A 12440-nucleotide genomic window follows, 5' to 3' on the forward strand; every position below is an offset into this window, starting at 1 on the left:
GAGAAGTTGTTGGTGGATAGGATCAGGGTAAACCACAATGCTTTCTATAGGTATTTAAGGAATAAAAGAATGACGAAAGTAAGATTAGGCCCAATCAAGGATAGTAGTGGTAAGTTGTGTGTGGAGCCAGAGGAGATAGGGGAAGCGCTAAATGAATATTTTTCAACAGTATTCACTCTAGAAAATGACAATGTTGTCAAGGAGAATACTGAGATACAGGTTACTAGACTAGGTAGGATTGAGGTTCACAAGGAAGAGGTATTAGAAATCATACAGAGTGTGAAGATAGATAAGTCCCCTGGGCCAGATGGGATTTATCCTAGGATCCTCTGGGAAGCCAGGGAGGAGATTGCTGAGCCTTGGCATTGATCTTTAACTTGTCATTGCCTACAGGAATAGTGCCAGACGACTGGAGGATAGCAAATGTGGCTCCCCTGTTCAAGAAGGGGAGTAGAGACAACCCTGGTAATTATAGACCAGTGAGCCTTACCTCAGTTGTTGGTAAAGTGCTGGAAAAGGTTATAAGGGATAGGATTTATTATCATCTAGAAAAGAATAAACTGATTAGGGATAGTCAGCACTGTTTTTGAAGGGAAGGTCGTGCCTCACGAACCTTATTGAGTTCTTTGAGAAGGTGACCACACAGGTAAATGAGAGTAAACCGGTTGATGTGGTGTGTATGGATTTCAGCAAGGCGTTTGATAAGGTTCCCCACAGTAGGCTATTGTACAAAATGCAGAGGAATGGAATTGTGGGAGATATAGAAGTTTGGATCGGAAATTGGCTTGCTGAAAGAAGACAGAGGGTGGTAGTTGATGGGAAATGTTCATCCTGGAGACCAGTTACTAGTGGTGTAACGCAAGGGTCGGTGTTGGGTCCACTGCTGTTTGTTATTTTTATAAATGACCTGGATGAGGGCGTAGAAGGATGGGTTAGTAAATTTGCAGACAACACTAAGGTCGGTGGAGTTGTGGATAGTGACGAAGGATGCTGTAGGTTGCAGAGAGACATAGATAAGTTGCAGAGCTGGGCTGAGAGGTGGCAAATGGAGTTTAATGCAGACAAGTGTGAGGTAGACCATAGAACATAGAACATAGAACAGTACAGCACAGAACAGGCCCTTCAGCGCACAATGTTGTGCCGACCATTGATCCTCATGTATGCACCCTCAAATTTCAAGGTGATGCACTTTGGTAGAAGTAACCAGAAGGAAAATTACTGGGCTAATGGTAAGATTCTTGGTAGTGTAGATGAGCAGAGAGATCTCGGTGTCCATGTACACAGTTCCTTGAAAGTTGCCACCCAGGTTGACAGGGCTGTTAAGAAGCCATACAGTGTTTTAGCTTTTATTAATAGAGGGGTTGAGTTCCGGAACCAAGAGGTTATGCTGCAGCTGTGCAAAACTCTGGTGCGGCCGCACTTGGAGTATTGTGTATAGTTCTGGTCACCGCATTATAAGAAGGATGTGGAAGCTTTGGAAAGGGTGCAGAGGAGATTTACTAGTATGTTGCCTGGTCTGGAGGGAAGGTCTTATGAGGGAAGGCTGAGAGACTTGAGTCTATTTTCATTAGAGAGAAGAAGGTTGAGAGGTGACTTAATTGAAACATATAAAATAATCAGAGGGTTAGATAGGGTGGATAGGGAGAGCCTTTTTCCTAGGATGGTGATGGCGAGCACGAGGGGGCATAGCTTTAAATTGAGGGGTGAAAGATATAGGACAGATGTCAGAGGTAGTTTCTTTACTCAGAGTAGTAAGGGAATGGAACGCTTTGCCTCCAACGGTAGTAGATTCGCCAACTTTAGGTACATCTAAGTCGTCATTGGATAAGCATATGGACGTACATGGAATAGTGTAGGTTAGATGGGCTTGAGATCGGTATGACAGGTCGGCTCAACATTGAGGGCCGAAGGGCCTGTACTGTGCTGTAATGTTCTATGTTCTATATAAATGGTTTCCAATTTGGTGTGTTCCCATCCTTAAGCAAAACTGTGGGCTTATTGAACTTTAATCTCATGTAGTTTATTTGGCACCATATCCTTGGCTACACATTTCCAACTCTAAAGAGATGAGGGATTGAGTTTATGCTGCATAACATTGAATAAACATCTAATGTATTCATCACTATTCATCTCAATCCTAATCTAACTAAACAGCCTTGCAACAAGATAATAAAATGTGAGGCTGGATGAACACAGCAGGCCAAGCAGCATCTCAGGAGCACAAAAGCTGATGTTTCGGGCCTAGACCCTTCATCAGAGAGGGGGATGGGGGGAGGGAACTGGAATAAATAGGGAGAGAGGGGGAGGCGGACCGAAGATGGAGAGTAAAGAAGATAGGTGGGGAGGTAGGGAGGGGTAGGTCAGTCCAGGGAAGACGGACAGGTCAAGGAGGTGGGATGAGGTTAGTAGGTAGCTGGGGGTGCGGCTTGGGGTGGGAGGAAGGGATGGGTGAGAGGAAGAAACGGTTAGGGAGGCAGAGACAGGTTGGACTGGTTTTGGGATGCAGTGGGTGGGGGGGAAGAGCTGGGCTGGTTGTATGGTGCAGTGGGGGGAGGGGACGAACTGGGCTGGTTTAGGGATGCAGTAGGGGAAGGGGAGATTTTGAAACTGGTGAAGTCCACATTGATACCATATGGCTGCAGGGTTCCCAGGCGGAATATGAGTTGCTGTTCCTGCAACCTTCGGGTGGCATCATTGTGGCAGTGCAGGAGGCCCATGATGGACATGTCATCAAGAGAATGGGAGGGGGAGTGGAAATGGTTTGCGACTGGGAGGTGCAGTTGTTTGTTGCGAACTGAGCGGAGGTGTTCTGCAAAGCGGTCCCCAAGCCTCCGCTTGGTTTCCCCAATGTAGAGGAAGCCGCACCGGGTACAGTGGATGCAGTATACCACATTGGCAGATGTGCAGGTGAACCTCTGCTTAATGTGGAATGTCATCTTGGGGCCTGGGATGGGGGTGAGGGAGGAGGTGTGGGGACAAGTGTAGCATTTCCTGCGGTTGCAGGGGAAGGTGCCGGGTGTGGTGGGGTTGGAGGGCAGTGTGGAGCGAACAAGGGAGTCACGGAGAGAGTGGTCTCTCCGGAAAGCAGACAGGGGAGGGGATGGAAAAATGTCTTGGGTGGTGGGGTCGGATTGTAAATGGCGGAAGTGTCTGAGGATAATGCGTAGTATCCGGAGGTTGGTAGGGTGGTGTGTGAGAACGAGGGGGATCCTCTTGGGGCGGTTGTGGCGGGGGCGGGGTGTGAGGGATGTGTCGCGGGAAATGCGGGAGACGCGGTCAAGAGCCTTGCAACAAATCGCTGTATTCCTTCATTTACAGGCTATTGAAAAATATTTTCCTACAATATTGATATCCATAAATGAAACTATCTTTCCTAATGTTCACTTACCTTTCACCCAGTAACCAAATTCTCTCATGTCACCAGACAAATAGCTAATTCTTTGCAAAAGAGTTTCTTTATGTTTATCGGAATTCAGAGTAGGTACATCTTTGACCATTGCTGTTTGCTTCTTCTCCATGAATGGATCCTGTTCCTCACACAATTGAAAGAGAATCAAAGTGCTTTGTGTTGTTTAACATGAAAATTGAAACAAATGCATGACTGCATTTTGTCAACAATACACTATAAGTGTATTCCACAGACCAAAAGCATAGATATAAATCTGACTCAAATCAATTCAGGTTCGTGGCCTTTAAATGCAACTCAGATGCTAAACTCCAGACATATGCAGCTTCACATTCACACATTCATAACATCCCTTTATTCATTGGTTTAAGTAACAGAAGTGCAGTATGCAAAATTTGAAAGCAGATTGTAATCAAGACTGTATTACTGGTTTGAACTCTCTTGTTTAATGAGTTCATAATTGCACAGCCTAGGGTATTCTGTGCATGTGATGAAATATTTTACTTTCTTATCGATTAATAGATTACTTATGAAAAATTATTGTAATCGGTCATTAGGGTCAATGGAAAGTTACTATTGCCTTGTAAGAAACTAAATATTGGCTTTGATTCAAAGTCTCTGAGAGCTCAGCAGAAATCTTCATCTATTGGTTAAGATAAACTACTCAGCAGGTTCAAGCCATCACCTCAATCAATTTTTCCTGATAAATGAAAAAGAACTTGCATCTATAGAGAATCTTTTGTTCTCAAGACAATCTGCAGTGTTTTTAAAGTACAGTCAATGTGATGATGTGTGTAAACAATCAAGTTGACCACAATTGGAGAAAAGTAGTCTTTAGCAGAGAGGCAAAATGGATGATTTTTCACTTTGCCTGATTTTATTTTTAGTAAAGAACAACTTAGCTTCAAAATAGGTTCTACAAGTACCAATGAGACTAATGCCCAGCTAAACTATTTTGGTGATGATGGCTAATTTGTTGGCCTACATTGTGACATATTCATATTTTTATGTGAGGCACTTGATTAACATTCTTACATGGAACATAGAAACATAGAAAATAGGCACAGCCATAGTCCATTTGGCCTTTTGAGCCTGCTCTGCTCTTCGTTATGATCATGGCTGATCATCCAATTCAATGGCCTGTTCTTGCTTTCTCCCCAAACTTTGCATCGGCATTCAAAAAAGGGGAAGGACATGGTTGCTGGTGATTCTAAAGAGGGGTTTGTTGATATTCTAGGGCATGGCAATAAAGAAAAGGAAGTGTTGAGTTTTTGAAAACATTAACATAGGTAAGGCCCCAAGACTTGATGAGATTTATCCCAGAATGCTGAGGGAGGCAGGTGAGGAAATTTGAGGCCTTGTATGAAATATTTGTATCCTGTTTAGTCACAAGGCGATGTCCCGGAGGATGGGAGAATAGCCGCTATTGTTCCTTTGTTTAAGAAGGGCAAAAGGGATAATCTGGGAAATTACAGGCTTGTGAACCTTACGTTAGTAGTCGGGAAATTATTTGAGAAGTTTCTTTGGGACAGGATTTATTTAAATTTGGAGAAGGTAGCCTTATTAGATTCAAGCAGCATGTGGGTGGTCATGTCTCCCAACTTCATTTGAGTTTTTTGAGGAAGCGGCAAAGATGATTGATGAGGGCAGGGTGGCAGATGTTGTCAATATGGACTTTAGCAAGATGTTTGACAAGTCCCTCATGGCAGGCTGATACAGAAGGAGATCCACACTGACTGGATAAGATGTATACAGAACTGGTTTGGTCATAGAAAACAGAGAATAGATGTGGAAGGGTGTTTTTCTGACCGGAGAATAGTAACCAGTGGTGTTCCACAGGGATCAGTGTGGGGACTGTTGTTATTTGTAATATATATAAATGATTTGGCAGCGAATGTGGGTGGTCTGATTAGTAAGGTTGTGGATGGCACAAAGATTTCAGGAGTTGCAGATATTGAGGTGGATTGACAGAGGATACAGCAGGATACAGATCGTGGAGACTTGGTGGAGAAATGGTTGATGAAATTTAATCTGGACAAATGCAAGACAAAGTACTTTGGAAGGTCCAATGCACAAGGGAAGTATATAGTAAGTAAATGGCAGAAGCCCGAAAAACATTAAATTACAAAGGGATTCAGGTGTACAGGTCCAAAGTCCCCTAAAAGTGGAACACGAATGGAAAACATGGTCAAGAAGGCATGTGGAATGTTTGCCTTCATTGGTCGCAAGAATGTATTGTTATAATCAGATCAGTCGTGACCCTGTTGAATGGTTGAGCAGCTTGAGGAGTAGAATGGCCGATCCTGGTCCTTGTTCATTAATCTGCATATTTGACTAAAGACTGAAGTTTAGTGGAATATCCTAGATGAATGTAGCTGCAAGAATACTTCACGTGGTGGCTTAGTGGTTAGCACTGCTGTCTCACAGTGCTTGGGACCCGGGTTTGATTCCACCCCCGTGACTGCGTGAAATTTGTACATTCTCCCTGTGTCGGCATGGGTTTCCTCTGGGTGCTCCACTTGCCTCACATAGTCCAAAGAAGTGCAGGCTAGGTGGATTGGCTGTGCTAAATTGCCTGTAGTGTCCAGGGATGTATAGGTTAGGTGGATTAGCCATGGGAAATGCAGGGTGATAGGCTAGGTCTGGGTGGGATGTTGTTTGGAGGACTGGTGTGGATCTGATGGGCTGAGTGGCCTGCTTCCACACTGCAGGGATTCTATGTTTATATGAAAACTCTCAAAATTCAGCACCATCTAAGGCAAGCCATGTGTGAGATCAGAATCCCTGTTATTGAATTTGATAAGCACTTGCTTTACCACCAGTGTCCGGAAGCCTCAGTATTTAATGTTTGGAGAATATATTGTCAGAAAATATCAAGCTTATATCAACAGTACTATCAAGCGCTACAACTACTGACAATAATAAGGTCAAGAAAAGCAATATTTTGGGAATATCCTAATTGACAAGATACTCTTCAAGTTGCACACAATCCTAATTTGGAAATATAAGATTTTATTATTACTGGATTGAAATCATGAAATTCTTAACAATATTGTGCATTCATTATCTCTGGCATCATCACAAGGATTACTTAGTTCTGAAATAAATTTTTACTGAGGAAGGAAGAGAGATGCCTGGCATAAACAATAAAAAATTCTTTTGTAGGATTTAATTTCAGTAATGCAAAATCGGTGGGGACTATCTGAAGCTACGGGACAAAATAAGACTAATAATGTTTATAAATAATGAAAGATTGAGTTTTATATCAGGTCGAGAGGAAACAGCGACTTTGACTTTTATACCAGTCTAGGAGCTGTGTGAGCATAGGAAACAATATTATATCAAATAAACAATTATTTCAAAATGATGAGAAATGCTATTAGTGCACAATGTTATAGATTGTAGTTTAGGTGGCCATGTGTCATTCATAACTGTCGCTAACATTCTCAAACGCCACTGGTAGAGTTGTACATCATGCCCTGTTGCTAGCCATATTCATGCCATCTGGAAAGTAAATGGTGAACATTACTGAGGTACAGGGAGAACTTGTTCAATATGATAAGAGCACACACAAATCATTAATTGTGTCGTGCTAGTCTCTTTGATGTGAATCAGTGACCTTCCGCACCCCCATGATCATTCTCAAAATTTCTGACCTGACCTGCATTGAAAATAAATGGTCAATATATTTTCATACCTTTGAGCCAGTTCCTTCACGGATACCTGTTCTGATATTACTCTGTTTAATTATTGTTTCTTCCTGTATGATTTCTATTCTCTGAAGATCCATGAATTAAAATGTTTCCTGAAACAAAAAAAAGTTTACTTGAAATGTACAAGTTTGTTTAAATGTATATGGGATTTTTGTATAATCAAACAATCCATTATCCATAACACATGTATGCAAAACTAGCTTATCTTGGATATTAAAAGCATAATTTTAATATGCAGCTCAATAGAAAACTGCATACAGCTGGGCAAACTGTGTCAATAACATAGTTTTGTTACTTATTCAAAGAATATTAGTATGAATTTATTGTTTTGCTATTGTTTCATTTTTGTAAATCAAGTGATAAATTATTTACAAGAACATTATTAACATCACTGACTTACTCTAACTACAGTTAGGACAGGTATGTTCCACCAGTATGCTGAACTGATGTTATGTATGTGACATTTTAACCTACCATCACTTTGTCAATCTAGAAACAAAGCTATTCAGTGAATGTGGGCTAAGGGGGTAATGTTGTACGGGTGGGAAGTGAAAGGAGGCGTCTTAATTTGTCATTATGAGACAAATCTTCCTTGCAAAGTACACCAAAGAATTCAAACAAATTCCAATCAAGGCTGCTGCTCTGGTTTTAACAATTTTGGTTAATGAGTTTGTTATCGCATCATCCATAATATTTTCAGCATGTGAACAAATATTTCGCTTCTTTATTGACTAATAAATTACTTATAAAAGTTACCAAAAGAAATTATTTACTACAGTGTTAGGATGGCTCAGTTCCAGAAGCATACCAGTTTGCTGAATTGAAGCAGTGTATGTAGTAAATTAGATATCACCTCATCAATCCAGAAACAAAATCATTTCGAGATTATGGCAGTGATGGAGGTGAAGGAGGGGGTGTTCGGTGCAGGGTGAAGAAGAAGCATGTATGGGGGAAACAGTCTCAAATTATCATTATGACACAAACCTTTCTTTCTATTGCAGACAAGAAATGACAAAAGTATAAGTGATAGATAGGAGAAAAGTTTCAGGTCCAATGAAGAACCGAATAAAAACCAAAATAACAGCGGATGCTGAAAATTAAGTACAAAAACAGAGGTTGATGGAAAAGCTCAGCACATCCTCAGCATCTGTGAAGAAAAAAATGAGAGTTAACATTTCAGGCTTGGTGACCTTTCCTCAGAACTGAATGTACCGATGAAAACGTCATTTTATTTACAGATAGTAGGGAGGGGAAGGGGGTAGGGAGTAAACAATTGGTGGGGATAGAGAAAGAAGAGCAGTTGGACAAAGGAGTTGATAATGATCTGGCTAGGAGGCTGAATAGCTGTAAATGGAGACTGTTAGTGACTAACAATTTGTAGTGTGTAATAGCAGGCCATGTGATACAAGGCCTGGTGTGTGGGGTAGGGGGCCAGGGCATGGGAAAGTTTAGGCCCTAAATTTATTGAACTCGATATTGAGCCCAGAGGGCTGCAAGGCTCCCCAAGTCGAAAATGAAGTGCTGTTCTTCCAACTTGCACAGAGCTTCATTGGAACACTGCCGCAATCCTGACACTGAGATGTTTATCAGGGAACAGGGTGGTGTGTTAAAATGCCAGGTAACTGGAAGCTCAGGATCTTTTTTTGTGAGCAGAAGTTCTGTGAAGCAGTCACCCAGTCTTTGCTTTGTTTCTCCAATACAGAGGAGACCACCTTGTGAGTAGTGAATGCAATCGACTAGATTCTAGGAAGTGCAGATAAAGTTGTTGCTTCACCTGGAAGGTATGTTTGGGTCCTTGGATATTGGGGAGGGAGGAGATAAATGGGTAGGTGTTGTACCTTCGCCCATTGCAGGGGAAGGGGTTGTGGGCCTGTGGGGGTGTGTTGTGAGTGAAGGAAGTGTGGGCCAGGGTGTCCCGGAAGGAATAGTCTTTGCTGAAAGCAGATAAGGGAGGAGAGGGGAATATGCGTCTGGTGGTGGCGGAAATAGTGTCTGATGATCTTCTGGATGTGAATGCTGGTGGGATGTTAGGGAAGAACAAGGGAACCCTGTTACTGTTGTGAGAGGGAACAGGGGGGGTGACGGTGGAAGTGTGGAGTTGGGTCAGACCCAGTGAGGGCCCTGTTGACAACAGAGCTGGGGAGTCCTTGGTTGAGGAAGAAGGTGGACATTTTGGCGGGTCCCTGGTTGAAGTTGGCCTCATCTGCACATGTGTGATGGAGATGGATGAACTGAGAGAATGGAATGGAGTCTTTACAGGAAGCAGGGTGTGAGGATGTATAGTCCAGGTCCCTGCTCCTCTGATGCTGCTTGGCCTGCTGTGATCATCCAGCTCTACACCCTGTTATCTCAGATTCTCCAGCATCTGCAGTTCCTACTATAGCTGTGAGAATTGGTGGGTTTACAGTGGATATTAGTGGCCAGTCTATCCCCAGAAATGGAAACAATTATCGAGGAAAGGAAGGGAGAAGTCAGAGATGGACCAGGTGAAACTGAGGGCAGGATGGATATTGGAAGTGAGATTGATGAACATTTCCAAATCTGGATGAGAGAGGGAAGCAGCACTGATGATATCATTGCTATATTGGAAAAAGAGTTGTGGGTGGGAGTCAGATTAGGACTGGAACAAAGAATGTTCCACATACCCCATGAAAAGACAGGCATAACTGGGGCCCATGTGGGTAGCTATGGCCATCCTTACGACCTGAAGAAAATGAGAAAAGTTAAAAGAGAAGTTGTTGAGGGTGAGGATGAGCTCGGCCAAGCAGAGGAGGGTGGTGGTAGGCAGGGATGGTTCAGGTCTTTGCTCCAGGAAGAAGTGGAGTGCTTTAAGACCCTCCTGGTGGGGAATGGACATGTAAAGGGATTGCACATCCATGGCAAAGAGGTGGCATCTAGAGCCGGCAAGCTGGAAATTCTGAAACTGCCATAAGGTGTCAGATGAATGATGGATGTATGTGGGCAGGGATTGAATCAGTGGAGAGAAGACTGAGTCAAGTCAGAAGAAATAAGTTCTGTGGGGAAGGAGCAGGCTGAAACAATGGGTCTGCCCGGACAGTCCTGTTTGTAGATTTTTGGAAAGAGGGAAAAGTGCGCTGTGCGGGTCTGGGGGGACTATCAGATTGGAGACAGTCAGGGGGAGATCACTGGATGAAATGAGATCAGTTAATGTAGTTGATACGATGGCCTGATGTGGCTTGGTGGGGTTATCGTCCAAGGGCAGATACGAGGAGATATCTGAGATCTGGCGCTGACCCTTTGCAAGCTCGAGGTCAATACACCAGAATACAACAGCACTAGCCTTATCGGCAGGCTTAATAACAAAGTCAGGCTTAGATCTAAGCGCACAGAGTGTATTAAGTTCGGAGGGAGATAGTTTGGATTGGGTGAGAGGGACAGAGAAATCAAGATCAACAGTTCTCAATGAACAGATTGAGTGCAGCTTGAAGGCCAAAGGAAGGGGTCCAGGTGGAGGGAGAGTGTTGGAACTGGGCATAGGGGTCTTTGAGGCGGGCAGAGGACTCTTGTCCAAAGAAGTGGGCATGGAGGCGAAGATGGCGGAAGAAGAGTTTGATGTCATGTCGTGTCCAAAATTCACTAAGGTGGGGGTGCAGAGGAATAAAGCTGAGGCCTTTGCTGAGTATAGAACGTTCAGCATCAGAGAGCAGAAGGTTAGCACAGTGAATGCCTGACAGGATGTGGAGTTGGGGGAGGATTGGAGTCAGAGGGAAGGGGAGGGGAAGAAGGTTCCACAGGGCCTTGGGTATTTTTAAATTATTCCATCTTGTGGTCCTTGATGCCTGAAAGGAAAAGAAAAGGTTTCTCGTATACATGGCAAATAAGCCGGAGAATGAAGTGGAATTGTGCAGTGGTGGAACCCTGAGCCAGTTTGTTGTGACGCTGTTGGAGAGAAAAGTCAAAAGTGTGCATGTGACACTGCATGGCACTGAGTGCGAATCTCAGGATGCGGCGAGAACAGCTGTCTGTGGAATATTGATCATCACAGAGATGTCTGTGATCCTGGGAAGATTCAAAACATGAGGGATGAAACTTCAGTTGGAATCCACGTGGCGTGAGTCTGAGCCAGAGGCAGTCACTGAGGAATGTGATATGGCTGTGGAAACGAGTTTTAGCAAAGATTTGGTCGAGCACCAGGAGTGACAGTGAAACTAATGTCGGTGAGCAAGAAGAAAGATTAGAATGGAAATCCTGTGGGAGATGGGAGCAGAACTTCAAGGTGAGCATACCTGGAAGAGATGTGGCAGTGAGTTAAACACTGAATAATAAAAACCGAAAGTACTGTGGATGCTGTAAATCAGGAACAAAAAAAGAAGTTGCTGGAAAGGTCTGGCAGCATCTGTGAAGAAAAAAGTCAGAGTTAATGTTTCAGGCCTGGTGACCCTTCCTCAGAACTAACAATCTTCCAGTCTTCGATAACAAAGTGTGAAGCTGGATGAACACGGCAGGCCAAGCAGCATCTTAGGAGCACAAAGGCTGACGTTTCGGGCCTAGACCCTTCATCAGAAATTATCTCTGATATAATCTTCCAGTCTTTAATGTGGTTGTAGAGGTCTGGAAAATCACAGATATTAAATTCTTGTTTCAAAAGGGTATAGTAATAAGGCCATCAATTACAGACCAATTTATTCTTCATCAAGTGAAAGATGTTACAAATAATAATCCAGCACAAAATTAACAGTCACTCTGTGACTTACTAATTGACTGAATAAAGCCATCACACAATTCAGCACATAGGAAAAATGTTCAAGGATAATATGCTGACCTAAGCTTTTTGATGAGGAAACAGCAAGCTGATAGGGTAATGAGAAGATTTATGTACATGATTTTCCAAAAGGTTTTTATATAATGCCATTGTGCCAGATAAAAAAATGTGCCAGCAGAGTTGAAAGCCATGGAATAAAAGGGGCAGTGACACTATTGATATAAAGTTTGCTGAGTGGCTGAAGACAGTTGCTTTTTTGGACTTTAGGAGGGTGTACAGTGACCTTTTAAAATTTTTTAGATCTTACTTTTGTTGTGACGTTTTCTAAGCGATGATAATAGGGCTAATGCCATAGACCTGGATGTACACAGCACAATACCAAAAATTCTGGATGTTACAAAACCCAGAAGGATTGTGACAAAGGCGGGACAAGACATTAGGAAGATGGACAAACAAGTGGCTGATGAAATTTAAACCAGAAAAGTGAGAAAGTGATATTGGATATGAAGAGAGACATTATAAAGGCTACAATTCTAAAGGGAAGAGGTGACAATGAGGCAGGGCGATGAAAACTTGCACAAATCACTGAAGGTAGCAG

At 42.9% G+C, this 12440-nt stretch overlaps 1 protein-coding gene across 7 annotated transcripts in view; it reads right to left on the bottom strand.

Annotated features, from left to right (window-relative positions):
• Window positions 1–12440, bottom strand: part of LOC125458186 (urea transporter 2-like) — a 70969-nt gene that overhangs the window by 37587 nt on the left and 20942 nt on the right. For 4 of the 7 annotated variants that reach the window (XM_048543192.2, XM_048543228.2, XM_048543218.2 and 1 more), the window contains 2 exons: window positions 7104–7211; window positions 3389–3533 (listed from right to left, as the gene is read on the bottom strand). In XM_048543192.2, coding sequence (XP_048399149.1) covers window positions 3389–3533; window positions 7104–7196 — 238 coding nt within the window. In that variant the 5' untranslated portion in view covers window positions 7197–7211. Of the gene's footprint in view, window positions 1–3388; window positions 3534–7103; window positions 7212–11366; window positions 11477–12440 lie in introns of all 7 variants that reach the window. The other 3 variants (XM_059648816.1, XM_059648815.1, XM_048543210.2) reach the window with 2 other exon arrangements.

The sequence above is a fragment of the Stegostoma tigrinum genome, chromosome 1 (assembly GCF_030684315.1).
Source record: "Stegostoma tigrinum isolate sSteTig4 chromosome 1, sSteTig4.hap1, whole genome shotgun sequence".
In the NCBI taxonomy this organism is placed as follows: Eukaryota; Metazoa; Chordata; class Chondrichthyes; order Orectolobiformes; family Stegostomatidae; genus Stegostoma; species Stegostoma tigrinum.